Below are 19,059 nucleotides of genomic sequence, written 5' to 3' on the forward strand. Positions count from 1 at the left end.
GATCTGCCTGTTCTGCTCCCCACTCTGTCTCTGGTGAATCCTCTCACCCACCACATCTCTGACCTGTACCCCAGTTCTGTATGAATAAATAAATCTTTAAAAAAAAAAAACACACAAGTTCTTCCTTTTTTTTTAAATTTCCTTTCTTATTTTTTTAAATTCTTAGAATAGCTTCAAACACTTTCCTTCACTTTTAATAACATTTATTGTTTTCTTTCTAATTTTTCAAACAATCCATGTTCATTGCACACAACTGGGAAATACATAAAAGCATCAAGTAAAAAATAATCGTGCCCATCCTCCCCCCCAACAGATAACCATTAGCACTTGGAACATTTCCTCCCACTATCTATCTATTTTCATACAAAATTGGTATCATACCATCTAGTCCATTTTGCACCCTGCTTTGTTTAGCTCACACTGTTTTGTGAGCATTTTCCTATTGGCATAATTTTTTTTTATAATTTGATCTTTATTGACTGCACGTATCCATTCTTAGGCACTTGCTTTTATTTAAGCATACTCTTCTTCCAGACATACAGGTTGCTCCTAATTACTAATAAACAGCATTGCAGTGAGTATCTTTCCACATGGAGCTTTGAGCAGATTTCTGCTATTAGATTCCCAAAGGGGGAGTTACTGTGTCAAAGAGCATGAACAGTTTCCAGGCCTTTAAATCACATTTTGAAATTGCTTTCTAGAAAACTTACCCAGTTTACCCTCTTACAGTAGTAGGGCATGTGAATGCCCAGTTCTTAAAACCCTGGCTAACACTGAGTATCAAAATTAAAACAATATTCTTTTGCAAGACTGATTTTTCCCACTTCATCACCCCCTCTTGCTACACGTAACTTGCTGTCTTGGTTAATGATTCCATTTTGTCAATGGAGAAACAGAGTTCTAGAGAGCAGAGATGACATGCTTGCCTTGGTCAGTTTCACCCAATAGCCAAGGAAGAGTGGAACTGCAACCGGCCATCCCTTCCGCCTGGCTCGGCCGCCTTCACGCACCCCGAGTGCTGAGCTTCTACTCCAGGGGCTTGTCCGATAGGTCACACCACGCTGGTAGGCCTGGAGGCCTAAGTTGGGGAGTCACTACGCCTTTTGTTCATGGACTGTATGGCCCCTCGGATCCCTCCTGCCACCTGTATCAACCATGGCTCCCACTCCCTCTCATTCGTGGCATTCATTCATCTGTTTATAGACTCGGCACCTGTATGGACAAGGTGTTGTTCTAGGATCAGGCACTTCCTCACTCACTCTCAGACTTACTACCTTATGTCATGCTGGTCACAGCCCCTTCAGCATCTCCTAATCCTTTCTTCCAGGATTCCAGACTTCTGCCATGATGACATAAGCATACAAATCACCAGGTGTCTACCTAGAAATTTTGATTATGTAAACTTGGGGTCCTGCCCTAGAATCTCTTTGCTATTTTTCTATTTGCTCCAGTGGCTGATTCCTATACTCAGACAAGTTCAAGAGCAAATGCTAAAGGCTCCCCAAGCACTGACGTCTGGTATGGTTCTTGTACCTACACACACATGCTCACACACATACAAACACACACATGCATGTTTGCACATACAAGTGAGCAACCAAGCCCTCGCTCAGCACAGTCAGCACCCTCAGGCCCTGGCAGCATGCCTTGCTGTGCTCCACAGCCTCAGACTCACCAAAGCTAATGACAATCTTTTTTTTTCTTATTTGCAAGTGATTCGTTTTAATTTGGGGATAATTAGAGGTAGAAGCAGGAGGCATCTGATCTTGATTAGAATCAGGAAGATGGCCATAGGTACCCCTACTTCCAGCTGACCTGGCCCTAGCCTGCACAGATTCATATATCTACACACACACACACACACACACACATTCAGTACGGTAGAAAAGGGTGCTGGTCTCTGTGCTGGGGAGAAAGTGCAAGGGTATCTGGGTGGGGGAGTGAAGCAAGGTTGCTGCTGTGTGCTGAGACATTATCACACGAGCCTGAGATGCAGTGGGAGAGCTTCTGTTCAACCACATGCCCTAAGCAGGTGCCCAGCCTCGTCAGAGGGCAGAAGTGACACTTGCTGCTAAGCTTGTACCATGTGCAAAGCTGTCCAGACTGTCAGTCCATCTCCTAATTCAGCTGAAAAGACAAAAGCATGAACCAGCTCATGCCTTCTGGAGCTGGAGGGAGCTTGAGAGGCCTCGCCAGGTGGAAGGACACGCGTGCACCAGCATCCAACCCCCCAGAGGGCATTCCTGGAAGTGGCGAATGAGCCAACTCATTGAGATCGCATCTTTGCAAATGCACTGGGGCCAAGCTTCTGATCAGAGGCAGAACTGGACTGAGCAAAGTAGCAGAAGCACTAGCTAGGTGGGGGCAGTGTTGGAAAGAGCTGGACATGCCCTCCGGGGGCCGTGGGAGGAAAGAATTGGTGCAGCTGGGAAAGGCCACATGCTGGGCCCAGCCTGGGAGCACCTCAGCCACCATCAATATCCCCACGTGCAGAAACTGTGATCCTAGCCTGTCTTCCTTCCTTCACGTGGTGTCTCCACATATAAATAAGGAATCTGAGACTGTGAGGAACAGACATAGCCCAACCCATTATGTTAGTCTGCTCGGGTAGCCCGAACCAAGTCCCAGAGACCGGGTAGCTAAAACAACAGAAATCTACTGTATTCCACTTCTGGAAGCTGGAAGTCCAAGATCAAGGTGTTGGCAGGGCTGGTGTCTAGTGAGGCCTCTCTCCTTAGCTTGCAAATGACTGTCTTTCCATGTCTTCACTCCATCTTCCTTCTGTGTGTGTCTGTCCTGATCTTGGCTGTAGGATATGAGGGCTCTCGGTTGCAGTCACTACTCACTCATCTCCCAAGCTCCGTCTCCTGGGTAAGGGAGCTCATTCAGGGAATCCCATCCATTCCACAGAAAGCTATTGAAGACAGAAGGGTACATGTAAATACAATTCTCCATTCCCTCCACGGCCTCTCTGCTGTCCATCTGGTCGCCCTGCCCCCACTGTTTTCCAGATGGCCAGCCGTGAGATCGGATGGTGGGAGGGGGTCAAAAGGGACTAAGTGCACTTAGCAGCCTCCGGGTTCTCCTGGGGACAGTGAGCAGGGGAAGAGCAGTGGTGCTGTCTTCCTGACATCCCCACCTGGCCACCGGCCTAGACAGCGAGTGCCCGCAGCTGCCGTTCTCCAGCAGGACGAGCACAGACCTGTCCGTCTCCACCCAGGACTCAGCCCTGGACATCCACCACGTGAAGTACCAGTGCTGCCCACCCTCCTTGGCCTTTTAGCTACTCAAGTTCCCTCTGAGGGGACTGATGTCACCATTTCCATTTCAGAAGTGGAGACTGAGAATCAAAAGGGGAATCTATTGGGTTGTTGGAAAAATCATGACATACTTTTTCTATGTTTTTCAAGCAAAAATGCATCCTGACTTTTCCAACAACCCAATACTTGCCCAGTGAGTCCATGGCAAGGAAGAGTCTTGAACGTGCGCCCCCAAGCCCCCCTGCTTCCAAAAGAGTTGACTCGCTGCAGTGTTCTGGCTCAGACCCCTACCTTGCGGCCACGTGTCTGTCCTGGGGACAGTGACACCTCCGGGATGTCAGTAGTAACTCGGGTGGGGTCTCCAGGCTGGCCAGGCAGGCTCTCCTGGCTCATCTGGGACTCTGGAGCGCCCCCTGCACACCACCATCAACAGCCACACCCTGGCAGGGCTGCAGAGCATCCAGGGGGCAAGGGTGGTCTGGGAGCAACGTTCTTCTGGGAATGGGGGAGCTATCTGCTATCAGAGAAGAGGGCCAGGGACCAGTGCTGGTGACCAGTGCAGGGACCAGTGCTGAATGTGGCTCAGGTGCCACTCCTCTGAGAAGACTGAACCCTAAGGCCAGTTGCCTCATTTTTTGAATGAGGACATTAAACCACAGCTTTAAAGAAATAAAATGTAGATACAAAACTTAGAGCAGGGAAATTGTGGTTCATGGCATTTAATTGGCTGGGAATGTGAGACTGTTAAGCATTGCTGATGGCAGTAAGATGACAAATGCCATAAACCATGTACCCGCCATTGCCCTGAGTGTCCTGGGGACACAAGTCTCCGGGAATCACTCAGTGGAGAACACAACTGTGGTTTGTTGAAGGTGTGCGCAGGTGCGTGGCCTTGTAGGTGACTAACTCCCACACAAGGCAGGATGAGAGGTCCTCTCAGAGATGGGCAAGGCTCTGAGGAAAGCTCCAGCCACATCATGGAGGGCTTCTCAGAGGAGGTGACAATGGATCTGAAACTTCAGATGTGGATGTGTGCAAATAGGAAAGGAGACAGTTTGACACGGAGGTTCAGCGTGACCAGAAGAGAGGAAATAAGACACTACAAAGCCAACTGAGCACCAAGTTGTCCAGCTGTGTTGGTAGCAGGTCTGAGGGATTTCCTGGGGAAGGGCAGCCCAGATCCCTGTTATAAAGGATCCCGAATGTCACTCTCAGGCACAGAGTGAATTTGAGTTTTAATTGGTGAACAGAAGGGAGAGGCTTTTTAATCATACTCACACACATTTGCATTGTATTGCACGGTTCGCAGAGCTCTTTCTTATTAATTCTCAAACCAAAACAAACGACAACACGACCCCCTGCAAGACCAAGTGATTATTACTCTGATTTGAAAGATGAGGTCCAGAATTGCTTCATATCTTGGGCCTCCTGTTTCTTGACTGAGAATGCACAGCTTGGAGTAAAGGCAGGCCCCAAAAGGTCTGGAATTGTGTCTAGAGAAAAAAAAAAATCACTCTGGCTACCATGTTGGGGACAGGGTGACAGGGAGGGGTGAATTAGGGAGAGGGGAGCCGCACCTCAGCAGTGTTGCATTGTCATAACAATACGAGTCAGGCCAGAGCTGGGGCAAAAACTGGGGATGGAGGACAAGTGCAGGCCAGAACAGCCCTGTGAGTCAGTAGAATTCTAGAACTTGACAGGATCCTACACAGATAGGGCAAGTGACCAAGCAGAAGTCAAACAGGATGTCCACATTGGGTTTGGGGGACGGAAGGTCAAATTCCTAGGGTACATGGTACCTGGCAGACGGGTAGGAGGTAATAACAGGATCCCTGGGGACCCTGTACCATTCAAGGCAGCTGGAGCAGTGAAGGAGCTGGGTTTGAGTCAGCTGCCTCTCTCGTGTGACTTGGGTAACTTCCTCAAACGCCTTTATCTGCCAGATGTAAGGACAGGCTCTCAAACAAGAAGCTATTGATAGAAAACCAGTTGAATCAATGGAGACATAATAAAACAATCTGAGTATCAAATAAGCGAATGCACGCTGAGGACTGAGTGCAAGTAGTGGAAGGAGTTTGTATTTCTCGGCGTCACACTCTGCTCTCAGGTGACTTTTCGTCAACTCTCACAATCGTGTTTTGCGGCAGAAACATTTCTATATTCACTTTACAGATGAGGGCACCAGGGAGTAAAACCTCTTTAAAGTTTCACAGTGCTTTGCCTTGGTATTAGCTTTTCCCCAACGTTGCAGATAAAGAAATGAAGCAGCAGTGAGAGGGAATTAACACTAGCAAAGAGGGGGCCAGCCCCCGAGCCCAGGAAGCCCAGGCCACAGCAGATGGAGCCAGGCTGAGCACTGCCTGCTGAGAGGCGAAGGGCCTCGGTGAGGGTGGGAGGCCGGGTGCCCTGGAATCTGCCAGCAGCCTCTCATCACTGTGGGGTCTTTCTTCTGTCTGTCCCCAGCTTCTGGCCGCTCCCATGCAGCCAGCCCCAGCCCACCGGGGCCACAGGCCAGCCCGGTGCTGCCCATCAGCTACCGCCTGTCGCACACCAGACTGGCCTTCTTCCTGCGGGAGGCTCGGCCCCCACCACCTGCCGTCGCCAATGGATCCCTGCAGCGTTCTGAGCCCTTCGTGGTGTTCCAGACCAAGGAGCTTCCTGTCCTCAACGTCTCCCTGGGGCCCTTCAGCACCAGCCAGGTGGTGGCCCGAGAGCTCCTGCAGCCGTCCAGCACCCTGGACATCCCCGAGCGCCTGACCGTCAACTGGAAGGTGCGGGCCTTCATCGTCCGGGCCCGTGTGCCTGCCTCGCAGCCCGTGGCCCAGGTGTTGTTCTACGTGGCCGGCCGGGACTGGGATGACTTTGGTGTCACCGAGCGGCTGCCCTGTGTCCGTCTGCACGCCTTCCGGGATGCGCGGGAGGTCAAGAGCTCCTGCCGCCTCAGCGGGGGCCTGGCCACCTGTCTGGTGCGGGCAGAGCTGCCCCTGGCCTGGTTTGGGCCCCCCGCCCCAGCCGCACCACCCACCGCCCGCCGCAAGTCTTCGGATGGGCTTGAGCCTGAGGCAGCAGGGGAGAGCCAGCAGGCTGAGCTCTACTACACTCTCCACGCCCCAGATGCATCAGGGGGCTGTGGGGCCACCCGCCGGGGATCCGGGCCGGGGCTGGGGGCTCGGGCTGAGAGCCCCACCCAGCACCCACTGCTGCGCATCGGGAGTATCAGCCTATTCCGCCCGCCCCCCAGGAGGACCCTGCAGGAGCACAGGTTGGACAGCAACCTGATGATCCGCCTGCCGGATCGGCCCCTCAAGCCGGGAGAGGTGCTCAGCGTCCTCCTCTATCTGGCTCCTAACTCCTCCTCTCCCTCCAGCCCCAGCGTGGAGCATTTCACACTCAGGTAGGGGAGTGGTGGGTCAAGGTCTGGTGTCTCCTCCAAGGTCAAGTGAATACTTCACCCCTGGACCTATCTGTCCAGCACCCTAACCCGAGGTCTTCCATTTATCACTAAACAGCTTCAGGAAGACACCTCACTTCCCTGAGCTTCAGTGCTCTCATCTCTCTAAAGGCAACAAAAATGTCTGTCCTGCCCTTTGCATCTCACAGAAATAGTGTCATGTAAAGGGCAAGTGTCAGTTCCACCGAGGCGGATGTCCGGGGTGACAGGCTGAGGCTGGAAAGGCCCTTAGCCATCAGCTGGTGTAACTCTCCCCTTTCACAGATGAGGCGCCAAGGCTAAAGTGGAGACAAAGAGATCAGAGAGCAGCTCCTCTTCCAGCAACCAAAAGATGAACACCAGTGTGTTAATGTTCCCTAACATTTACCCAGCCCTGGGGTTGAGAGAAAAAATTTCAGTCCCAGCTCTTTCTATGCCCTGAGAAGCCTGTAGTTCCTAAATTCATAAATGATGTAACTCCTTTCACATCCCCCCAAATAAAATGTTTCATAGTAGGAATTCATGACTTGAGCCATACTGGGTGAGAAAACCCCAGTAAAATGCCCTTCCAACCCAAGCAAGTGCTTGGAAGATGGACCTCCAGCTTCTTAAGTATTGCTCTCTCTCCTGAGCACACTACCTTATAGTTCAAATATCCCTGTAAAGAGTCAGACTTGATTCAGTGATGATACCTGAATATGAATATGAATTAAATCAGCCATCAGAGATCTTTGGCTGTATTAACAGAAGACGACTATGTAGAATTAGGGAGGTGATAATCATTCTGCTCTGGTCAGTATTAATAAGAGCATAGCTGAGGTGAAGTAAAGGCTACTACACCTGTGTGCTTAAAGTATTCAGAAGGGGGTAACTAGGAAATGTCTTAAAACTATAGTAAAAATGTTAATAACTGGAGGAGTTAGACATTTTAGGGCCTGGAAAAAAAGATGACAGAGAACAGCAGCTTATATTTGAAGAATAGTTACCATTAAAGTAGAGGAGTTATTTTCTCTTGCCCCACCAGAACCAATAGCAGTTGGCTTCCTGAAAATGGAATGCAACATGTACAGAAGTAGTGAGGCCCCTGTCACTAAGGCATGCAAGTAGAGGTGAGGCAAGTTTGGCAGGGATGTAGCGAAAGTGATTGCAGCTTCCACAGAGGTCAGAGGTTTCAGATTTGCCAGGTTGGTCTTGAACGTTGAGTCTGGGTTCCACGTAACTTACACATTCCCCCAGTCCTAGCCTAGGGATGCTGGCCACATGGGCAGTCACTGCGGCCCTAGGCTGACCATCTCTGCCTCTTCCTCCTTCCCTTTGTCCCAGGGTGAAAGCCAAGAAGGGCGTGACCCTTCTGGGCACCAAGTCACGGACCGGCCAGTGGCACGTCACCTCAGAGCTGCTGACTGGTGCAAAGCACTCAACAGCCACTGTGGATGTATCCTGGGCACAGGGCACACCCCTGCCCCCCTGGTGAGCCAAGGCAGCCTCCCTGCCTACCACTTTGTAGATCAGCGCTTGGTGGGATGGGGGAGTTGGTGACGGAGACCAGGTTTGTGGGAGGGCTGGGGCTTAATTTGCTAGAATGCGAGTTCAGGCCAGGGTGGTTCCGGTGGTGGGAGAAGCAGTGGTGGACTGCCAAGGAAGGCCCATGGGAAGTTTCAGAGCTCCTGAGCTGCTCCCACCCCTTTTTCCCATGCACTCCTTCCTTCTCCCACTCTGCAGGGAGGGCCAGGGGCCCCTGGAGATCTTGCAGCTGGACTTTGAGATGGAGAACTTCACCAGTCAGTCGGTCAAGCGGAGAATCATGTGGCACATCGACTATCGTGGCCACGGTGCCCTGCCTGACCTGGAGCGGGCAGTCACTGAGCTGACGGTCATCCAGAGGGACGTGCAAGCCATCCTGCCTCTAGCCATGGTGAGCGGGGCAGGCGAGTGGACCATGGTGGCTGTGTCTGTCGTGGGTGCCTGTGGGAGAGCTGGAATGTGCAGTGCCGAGTATGCTCAGGGACCCCACCTGTGTGCCCATGAGCCAGCGCCTGAGGATGTATGTGGCCACCTCCTGAGCCCAGCTGTGCCATGTGCACAGGGACATAGGTGTACATGCGCGTGAGGCCGGCGGTGCTCTGTGCGTCGTGCTAGAGGAGAAGGGGAGGTGCTGAGGGACACAGAGGGGAAGAAACCAGTTATGAAGGAACCATGCCTTGGGAGAGGCTGCCTGGAAGAGGTGGCCCGGCAGTTGAACCTTGAGGGTCACGTTGATGGCATCAGAGAAGATGAGGAGGGCACACTGGGCAAGACTCACGTGGGCAAAGTGGGACATGGGTGTGTGAGCGGTTTGTTCCAGGAAACAATGAATTTAGGAATACTGGGGTGTTGAGAGTGGAGCGATAGAGTGGGACCACTCGGGCATTTGCAGTGGCCAGGGGGATGTGGTCCCTAGGAGCGGGACAGTGTCGAGGGGACTTGCTGGCAGCAGAGAAAGGAGGGTGCAGAGGCCACTGCAGGAGTGCAAGTGAGCAGAGTGAGGAGCTTAAGCCTGGGTGGACGCACTGCTCTGCGTGGCTGCAGGTATCCCCTCAAGAAGTGGGCAGCAGCTGGGGCCTTGCCTGTCCTGTCCCAGGAGAACAGAGGATGCAAGCACCCCCATCAGCAGGTTCCCAATCTTCTTTCCTTCCCACAGGACACAGAAATCATCAACACTGCCATCCTCACTGGCCGGACGGTGGCCATCCCTGTCAAGGTCATTGCCATCGAGGTGACCGGCCTTGTCCTAGACGTCTCTGCCCTAGTGGAATGTGAATCTGACAATGAGGACATCATCAAGGTGGGCTTCCTGGAGGTGGAGTCCCTAGAAAGAAGGTCTCAGATGTTCAGGGGATCAAAATATCAAACAAGAGGGGAATTCACTTCTGGGGAAGGTCTCTTTGGTAGGCAAAAGAGAAATAGGGGGAGGTATGGGAAGAGATGCCAGGATCCTATATCCAGCCTGAATTGGGTAAGGAAGAAGGCCCAGTATTGCTGTGGCCTTTCTTGAAAATTGTGGCAGGCCTAGGGAGAAGGCAACAGTGAGTTGCACTCATTCTAATCTGGGAAGTCATTACTGAGTCCCTGCTCTGTGACAGACAAGCCAAGAGGTGTAGGCGGAAAACCAGCCCCTCAGAGACATGCCCCAAACCTGTGTGCTGGTGACCAAAAGGAGGAGGCCCAGCTCAGGGAAGAAGCCTTCAGAAACATAAATTAGACCAGGAGCCCTCCAGGCACACTCACCCCAACTCCTCCAAATCCCCAAGGCCCCTTCCATACTCAAACCAGGCCTGAGACCCACTCTGGGCCCAGGTCCTTCATGGCCCAGCAAACAGAACTCACTCCAACGGTCCAGTCGCCACCTCCCAGAAAGGCTCCAGATCACCCTTCTGGCTTTGGGCAGTGGCCGAGGCAGTGGGACAGAGCAGTGTGAGAGGGTGTCTAGCCCCCCAGACCTGTGGGGTGGGTGAGCCGTTGCAGTGCCTGTATCCCGTAGATGCCAAAATCAGATGACTAGACAACTGAATCTGTCCTATCCCTTTGAACTCCTGGGCCTGAAGAACAGTGGGAACAGTTGGGATGTGCCCTTCTCCCTCTGGCTCTCCGGAGCTAACCAGGAGAGGTATCTCCTCTCTCTCACCATGCGCTGGCCTGGATCCCTCCAGGTCTTGGAAGCCTGACCCTCACCCCTATCCGGGAGGAATATGCCCCAAGTGAGCCAAAGTATATAGCTTGCTTCCACACTCCCATCCTCTCCCGCAAACTGGGTGCCTTGTTGTGGGGTGAGAGCAGGGAGGAGAGGGGTGTTTCTCTGCTGGCAGCTGGGATAGGAATGAGCCTGGTCCCAAGAGCCCTCATGCGACACCTGTCTCTGCCTCTGACTCCTCCACCCTAGCCCCAGAGGAGCCCAGAGCAACATCGTGATTGCTTAGATTCCAACAGGATTTAGCAAAGATTCGAAATGGATTTTGTTTCCTTTCTCAATGAAACACACTCAGTTCTTTATGGAGTTTGCCAACATTCTGAACGGAATTTGCCAGCCTTCAGATGGCATTGTCTGCTTTCTGAAGTGGGAAATGAACATTTCTGGCAGGGTGCTGTCCCACTTCCCTCCTCCCACCCCTCTGAGATGATCAGGGGAACTGGCAGGATATGGGAGCGTCCAACGGCTCATCTCCACAGACAAGCCAGAGCCCGGCACCCTCTTTGCTCCCCACCAGAGCCCTCACAGTGTCATCAGCCCATGGGCTGCAAGACCTACTCTCCCTGAAACTCAAGGATGTGTGCCCATGGGTGTGTGCCAGCAGGAGCACCCAAATGCCCGGCACGGGATTGGCTCCAAGACGTGCCAGGTGTGTGCGTGGGCACATTTGACGCATTCCCATCTGCATCTACCCTAAGTGCTGGCACGACATCTCTGTGCGTGGGCACAGGTGCACACCAAGACGTGCTCAGCAGGCGCATGCCCGTCGTGGCACCTCTAGGAACGAGGTTGGGGTCAAGGAGCGTGTGCATCTGTACAAGCTGTACCCATTAGTGACCATCTCCCACTCCACTAGCTGTACTTGGGTTCTCTGGTTCAGATTTTTCCTCTCCTCTTCCCTCACCTCCACACCTCCTCACCTCCAGTGGAAGTAGTTTAGCTAGAGCATCCCCCTCACTTGAATTACCCACTGCCCACTTTCCTGGGAACACGCGGCCAGGGGCCAGGGTGCTCCTCATCCCTCATCCCTCCCCCGCCCCTCCCTGCCCAGTCTGACTGCCTGGTGACCCCTCTGTGCCGTGGTGGACATGACATGCTCCAGACGCAGGTGTTTAAGGTTGGGGTGGGAGTCAGCCTCAAGACCCCTTGGACTGAGGCTTACCTGAGGTAAGACCTGGCATAGGAGAAACAGCCCCTGGCAGCTCCTTGCCCAGGAGAAGAAGTCTCCCACTGCAGCCGCTGCAAGATGATCTCTAGAGAAGCCGAGTGGATGTGGGGTACGCCGAAGCTGACACCTCCTAGAATGCAATTAGTTTGCCTTACCTTAGCCGCTAGTGACTGGCACTTTCTGTCTCCAGTGGACTTCTGGCCCCACCAGTCAGACTAAAGCGCCCTGCACTGCCCCACATGCCAACCAATCTCCCTTCACCTCCCCAGGTATCCAGCAGCTGCGACTACGTGTTTGTGAGTGGAAAGGAGTCTCGAGGGTCCATGAACGCCAGGGTCACCTTCCGCTACGACGTCCTCAATGCCCCCTTGGAAATGACAGTCTGGGTCCCCAAGCTGCCCCTGCACATCGAGCTGTCAGACGCCCGGCTCAGTCAAGTGAAGGGCTGGAGAGTACCGATCCTCCCCGACCGGAGGTACAACCCCTCTGCGCACAGCGGGCACTCGGGATACTCGTGGTAGACCCAGCTCCAGCACACGGTCTGACCGTGCGTGTGTATAAGGCCCTGAGTAATGCCACTGTCTGTTATAATCTTGGTGGGGGCCAGGGAGCACATCCCCGGCCAGGGCCACTGTCCCTGTGGATCTTCTACTCTCCAGGCCTGGAGGATTTCCTTCCACTTCCCAAAGACGTGCGCATGGGGCCCACTGACCTGACTCGGTGGTCCCAGTGCAAATGAGCACGAGGGTACATGCATGTGTGTGTGCATGTGTGTGTGCATGTGTGTGCATGTGTGTGTGTGTGTGCACACCCAGGCTAGGTGCCCTGAGCTGTCACGATAAGCTCTGGCTGCCTGAGACCCTGAACTGGCATAAGCAGTTTGGAAAATAGATGAATGAGTAAGTGTGAATAATTGTTTAATATTAGAACTATTTGGGGTCTTCATTTAAAATTTGGTGATGTTTTGTCATCAGAAATGTGCCGCAGGAACTTTTAACTCTTGTTTATAAAATTGGCTTCATTACCTGTCTTCTCACTTAAAGTCACTGCTTCCAAGTACTTGTTGGCCATGTTAAGTGAGGACTTACTGTATACAGTCTGTGGGCTAGTTTTGCAAAAAGCGAGCTTTTATTGAGTAGCTGTGGTGCTCCAGGCACTGATGGATGCTTGACAGGTGTGGTGAATGTGCCTGACCCTTCAAGCTCTGGGTCCAGCAGTCAAGCCTGTCTTATATGTGCCACTGAGTATGGTGGACACGTAAACCCTGTGTCTAGGGAATCAAGTGACACAAAGGAGGGAACCATCAAGTTCTCCAGAAGAAGTCAAGGCAGACTTCCTGGAAGACGTGACTTTTGAACTAAGTCTTAAAGGACAAGTAAAAGGGAACTGACTGGGAGAGAGGCTGAGAGCAGTCAAGCCAGCCACCTACACACGCATGTAACCACATGGGGCACACTTGTGAGCACATCAACCCAGGTGCACAGGACTGCACACCTGTGCCCGTCTGTGCGCCATGGACTCGGGCTCTCAGAGTACTCGACTCGCCCACTCCTGGCTGCTGGTGCGAAGAGCCAGCAGGGAAGGGAAGGAGAGTGGCAGGCAGCGCAGAGCCGGAGGGGAGGGGCTGGGCGGAGAAGCAGACAGCCAAGTGGGAGTTGGACTCAGTTCAGCTCTGCAGCAATTTGGAAAAGCAAAGCAGTGTGGACCAGAGCTGCTCAGAATTCACCGTGTGCATACATCGCCTGAGGATCCTGTAAAAACCCAGAGGGTTCGGTTGGGATAGAGACTGTGATCCTGCATCTCTGACCAGCTCCCCAGGTGATGCCAGTGCCGCTCTGAGTAGTTAGGTCACAGTGAACTCTGAAACCAGACAGCCTGGGTTTAAATCCCAACTCACTAGTTGGGTGACCTCTCTGAGCCTCAGATCCTCATCTGTAAAATGGGCACATTAACACCTCATGGGATTGTAGTGAGGGTTCAACTAGTGTACACAGGTAAATGAGCCTTGTGTGTGAACGAATATTCTAGTCGTTCAGTCCTTCTGAGGCCCTAGCAAAGCACGAGCCACACGCTTCACTCTCTCCAGAGCACACTTCCCTGGTAGTGGATCTTTGGCAGTTTCCCAAAACATTAAACCCAGGCTCCCCTTTATTAACCACTTCCCTCAATGTGTCTTTCTCTCATCTCACAACTTACTATAAGCAGCAAGAGGAGTGTAGGTTGCGTCTGCCATACTTTGGAAACCCCCTCTGCTAAATATCCAGGTTCATTACTTACCAGTCTGCTGGTCACATGATGCAGGCCATGGTCTGCCCAGCTCCTTCATGCCAACTAGGATTGGCATGAATCCTATCATGCTCTTGGCAGGCATGCCAGGCAGGGGTTAAGCCAGGCAGAGGTCGGGAGGGAAGAGGGTGGCTCAAACAGTATCTTTCTAGTGAGGAAAAGACTGAGCTCTTGGCTTCACGTCTGTCAGAGACAACAGGACAGAATCGGGGTGGTGTGTGTGGTGGGGGGGGGGTTAGCTCTCTGCATAACTTCTTCTTGGGGAGTGGAGAGGGGGAATCTTTCCGGGGGGCAGCAAGCCAGGGGTGATGGAGTCACCTGTGCCTCTCCCAGCCAGGCTGAGGAGCCCAGACATGTGCCTCCCCACCGCAGGTCCGCCCGGGAGAGTGAGGATGATGACGAGGAGGAGGAGGAGCGGCGGCTGAGTGCGAGCCGGGGCTGCACCCTGCAGTACCAGCATGCCACCTTGCAGGTCTTCACCCAGTTCCACACCACCTCGTCCGAGGGCACCGACCAGGTGGTCACCATGCTGGGCCCAGACTGGCTGGTGGAGGTCACCGACCTGGTCAGCGACTTCATGCGGGTGGGCGACCCCCGAGTGGCACGCATGGTAGACAGCAGCACGCTGGCAGGCCTGGAGCCGGGCACCACCCCCTTCAAGGTAGGCAGCAGGGGCAGTGCTGGGATTCGCGTTTACCTGTGGGGGGAGAACACAGGTGCCACCATGGTAGGCTTCTCAGGGTCCTCAGCTTCTGGGAACCATCCAGCTGGACCCCAGGACATACTTCCTTGCCAACTGCCTCTGTTTAAAATTCCACCATCAAAGCTTCACGCTGGTGAAGGTTCTCACTCGAAGTCTAATCAATCTTTTTCCTTATGTGGCTCAGGGTGAAAGCGGGTGGGGATGAAGGGAGGCAGCAGATGAGAGGGATCAACCAACACAGAGGCCAGGAAAGGGAAGTTTGGAGATCTAGGGGGCTCACTTTTGACCTTCTTGATAATCAGGTGCCTGAGTAGAAGTCACCCACCTAAGAGATTTTAAAGTGTGGCCTATGGCCTGGAATCACCCTCAAAAAGTATTTATTTCGAAAATAACTCATTCAACATTTTAAATTTGGGAAGGTTCTTGTTTTTATTTAAGCCTAGTTTTCTGGCTTACAAAGTATGAATCTGACAACATTGTGTGTGCTTTCCCACCTGGCAATAATCAGCCAAAGTTAATACCAATACCCTCTCCATATGAGCATGAGTTCTCCCATTTGCCATAGTCCCCACCATTCCCTTTCGTCTCCCTCACATTGAGACTGAACATTAGTTTCTATTTGACACGCTGTGGAGGTTGCAGTTTTCCTTAAAACCCACCCACCTGGGCCCTCTCTGGTGGCGCAGCAGGTTAAAGCACAGCACTAAGAAGCTAAAGCCACTTCAGCATGAGTTCGATCCCCAACCAGGAAGTGACCCACATGGCGCAGCAGATCTCTCCTGACCCGTCCGCTGCTCCCTTCAGCAGTGTACTTCGTCAGTTGGCCTGTTCTGCTCCCCACTCTGTCTCTAGTGAATCCTCTCATTGCCCCTGCTCTGTATACATAAATAAATCTTTAAAAAAAAAAAAAAAAAAACCACCCACCTGTCCTATCAGTGCTACTGAGTCCTAAGCTTCTGGTCCTTCCTTGGCCTCTTCACCTTGACTTGGTTGCAGACCTAAGGTAACACCCAGGAGTCCAGGCTTCCAGCCTGCCCTACTCCTCTGTGCCTTCCTCCCAGCAGCATTAAGATTCCTCCCCAGTTGGGGAACCCTGTGGGTACTGCTTTCTAAGCCATCGCCCATCCCTGCCCTGCTCTGCCTCAGGTGGTATCCCCACTGACGGAGTCTGTGCTCGGGGAGACACTGCTGACAGTGACAGAGGAGAAGGTCAGCATCACACAGCTGCAGGCCCAGGTCGTGGCCAGCCTTGCCCTCTCTTTGCGACCCAGCCCTGGGAGCAGCCATACCATCTTGGCCACTACAACTGCCCAGCAGACCCTCAGCTCCCTCAAGCAGGTAACTGGATGCCCGGCCCGGGGAATTAGGGTGTGGAAGAGGAATTTGCAGGCCTGGTCTTGCACTGTAAGTCCCCATCTGAGGCCTTTGGCTAATGGAGGATGGTTTACCCTTCATGCCCTGCATGCCTGCCCCTCCCCCATCTTCCTGCCATCCATTCAGGGAATCTGACCTAGATCTCGCTTCCTGCACCCCCACCCCGAGGTCCTGCCAAGGGCTCCCTCTCTCGGATTCTCAGGGGACCCATCACCTCTGCCACACCAGAAATGACCCTCACCCCTCTCTGGAGCCCAGCTACAGCCCCCACAGACACACTAGGATGGTGGCACAGGACAAAGTGGGAAGGAAGCAGGTGGCAGCACAGAGAGTAAGAAGGTGGGGATGGAGCCCTGGGCCAGGAGTCAGGACGTGGGAGTCTTTTGCCACTAACTTGCTCTGTGACTCCAGATTAGCTCTTTCTTTCTTGGCCCTGCTTCCCCTGCAGGAGGGATCTTCTTGGAAGGGTTGGACAGATGGAGGAGAAGGCCGAGGTTGGGCATGCAGTCCTAATTCGCAAACGCCTGATAGGACCGATCCTAAGGTCAAGCATGGAGATGTGGGTTACTCCTGCAACAGAGGGACTTGAGTTAGACTCATAGCAGAACCTACCTCCAGCTCATCAAGGGAGAAGGATGGGATGGACAGGGCATAGGGTACACAACCGGGTGTCGGAGTATCTTGACTTCACAGAGCTCAGGATCTAGCAGAGAAGACAGTGGGGCCGGTTTTGTGACTTCTGTCCTCTCCTCCTCCAGGAAGCCCTCCTGAGCCTCTGGCTCTCCTACAGTGATGGCACGACAGCCCCACTCTCCCTCTACAGCCCCCGGGACTACGGGCTGCTGGTGAGCAGTCTAGATGAGAGGGTGGCTACAGTGACCCAAGACCGCGCCTTCCCTCTGGTGGTGGCCAAGGCTGAGGGTGCCGGGGAGCTGCTCCGTGCAGAGCTCACCATTGCTGAGAGCTGTCAGAAGACCAAGCGCAAGAGTGTGCTGGCCACAACCCCCGTGGGCCTCCGGGTGCATTTTGGGCGGGATGAGGAGGACCCCACTTATGACTACCCAGGCCCCAGCCAGCCAGGCCCTGGAGGGGGTGAAGATGAGGCCCGGGGTGCCGGCCCCCCAGGCACGGCGATGCCCCCACCCGAAGCCCCAGGGCCAGGCACTGCCAGTCCCGCCATGCCACCCACAGAGGACTTCCTGCCACTGCCCACCAGCTTCCTGCAGATGCCACGTGGGCTGACGGACCTGGAGATCGGCATGTATGCACTCCTGGGGGTCTTCTGCCTCGCCATCCTCGTCTTCCTCATCAACTGCATTGTCTTCGTGCTGCGTTACCGGCACAAGCGCATCCCGCCCGAGGGCCAGACCAGCATGGACCACTCTCACCACTGGGTGTTCCTGGGCAACGGGCAGCCGCTGCGGGTACAGGGGGAGCTGTCCCCGCCTGCCGGCAACCCCCTGGAGACAGTGCCCGCCTGCTGCCACGGTGACCACCACAGCAGCGGCAGCTCGCAGACCAGCGTCCAGAGCCAGGTGCATGGCCGGGGCGATGGCTCCTCGGGCGGCTCGGCCCGGGACCAGGCCGAGGACCCGGCCAGCTCGCCCACCTCCAAGCGCAAGCGCGTCAAGTTTACCACCTTCACCACACTGCCCTCGGAGGAGCTGGCCTATGACTCGGTGCCCGCCGGCGAAGAGGATGAGGAGGATGAAGAGGACCTGGGTTGGGGCTGCCCGGATGTGGCAGGTGCCACGAGGTCCACGCCACCTCCAGACCTGCACAATTACATGCGCAGAATCAAAGAGATTGCATAGAGGCATCTCCCCTCCCAGTGGGCTCTGTGTGGGACGCGGCCAGGACCCCTGCTCACTCTGACAGGCAGCTGAAGTGGATTTTATACTCCCTGCCCTGCAGCTCTGCTCTGTGCGGGCGGCCACCTCCCGTCTGCTCCTTCCTGGTCCTTTGCCTCAACCTTACGCTCTTCTGCCCCTGCAGGTGGAGGGCGCCTCCCTCCTGGGGCCTGCCGTGGGAGAGCACTCCCAGCCCTCATTCCCTTTCCGAACCTCCTTCTATCCTAGGCAACCCTTCACCCCAGGAGTGAGGCTTGGAGGCCAAGCTTGGGGCAAGGTGGGTCCACACTGTGCCCCGGCCCTGCCTCCCATGAGCCCCGTCTGCCCCTGTGTGGGGGACTCCGGGTGGGGGGGTGGGGGGTCTTGTGTCACAAGCTGCACAAAGACTTTTCTCAAACCACTATTCAGGGATTTCTGTCCTGCAGGGTGGGGAGGTGGTGGCTGCCTGCCCTGCCAAGGATCTTGCTGTGGACAAAACATTGGAGGAGTGGGGGCTCTGGGTGCCCCCTTCCTCTTCCCAGGACCTGGTTGCTGACTCCACAGAAGGCCCAGCATCAAGCCAGGCACTTCCTGAGACCTCAGGACTCCCTTCTCTGCCTCCAAGGGCTGTGGGCAGGGCCAAACTGGAGGAGTCCTCCACCCACACTCCAGGACTTCACGGCCTGGGCCAGCCCAGGGAGGCTGGGTGCCTCCTGCCTGCCCACAGCAAGATCAGCACTACGCCTTAGCTGCCCCTCCCTCTCTGCTGACCACTCCTCCCCTCTCTGCAGGGGCAGCCACCCCCACCCCCCAGGAAATGGTATCGTTGGGTGGGAGGCGGAGAGAGGGCACCAGAGAATGCTGTGAAGGACCTTGGGATGGGCAAAGGCAGAGGGAGTTGGGCGTCTCCCCTACCCATCCCACAACCACTTTTCTCTCTTGGGTTCTACCCTCCACTGTGTCGGATTTTTCTTAAATAAATGGAGGCGACCAGATGGGGTGGGAGCAGCAGCTCCTGAAGAACAGACAGTACATGATGGCTGACTCTGTTTCTTCCTCTCTGCGTGCACACACTCTACACTCTGGGCATACTGAAATGGCACGTGCAGACAGTGGCATTCAGCTGCAGAGCTGTGTAACCCACAAGGAGGTGGGGGGATGGAGACATGCCAGTCTGCAGTGCTGAGGCCTCTTCCAAATAAAACCCAGAAACCAGGCCACCCCAGAAGTGGATGCTGCCATGGTGGTATTCACCATCCTCTGTTCCTACACAAGGAAAGCA

At 54.2% G+C, this 19,059-nt stretch overlaps 1 protein-coding gene across 1 annotated transcript in view; it reads left to right on the forward strand.

Moving 5' to 3' along the window:
• The window catches only part of TMEM132E (transmembrane protein 132E), a 55,170-nt gene extending 36,361 nt beyond the window's left edge, over positions 1–18,809 (forward strand). The window contains exons 2-9 of the mRNA XM_012726411.1: positions 5,724–6,654; positions 8,014–8,160; positions 8,413–8,605; positions 9,371–9,514; positions 11,855–12,060; positions 14,244–14,532; positions 15,721–15,912; positions 16,707–18,809. Of these exons, the coding sequence (XP_012581865.1) occupies positions 5,724–6,654; positions 8,014–8,160; positions 8,413–8,605; positions 9,371–9,514; positions 11,855–12,060; positions 14,244–14,532; positions 15,721–15,912; positions 16,707–17,762 (3,158 nt within the window). The 3' untranslated portion in view covers positions 17,763–18,809. The remainder of the gene's footprint in view (positions 1–5,723; positions 6,655–8,013; positions 8,161–8,412; positions 8,606–9,370; positions 9,515–11,854; positions 12,061–14,243; positions 14,533–15,720; positions 15,913–16,706) is intronic.
• The last annotated feature ends 250 nt before the right edge of the window (positions 18,810–19,059 follow it).

Source organism: Condylura cristata, unplaced genomic scaffold (assembly GCF_000260355.1).
Source record: "Condylura cristata isolate star-nosed mole 26May11 unplaced genomic scaffold, ConCri1.0 scaffold00017, whole genome shotgun sequence".
Lineage (NCBI taxonomy): Eukaryota > Metazoa > Chordata > Mammalia > Eulipotyphla > Talpidae > Condylura > Condylura cristata.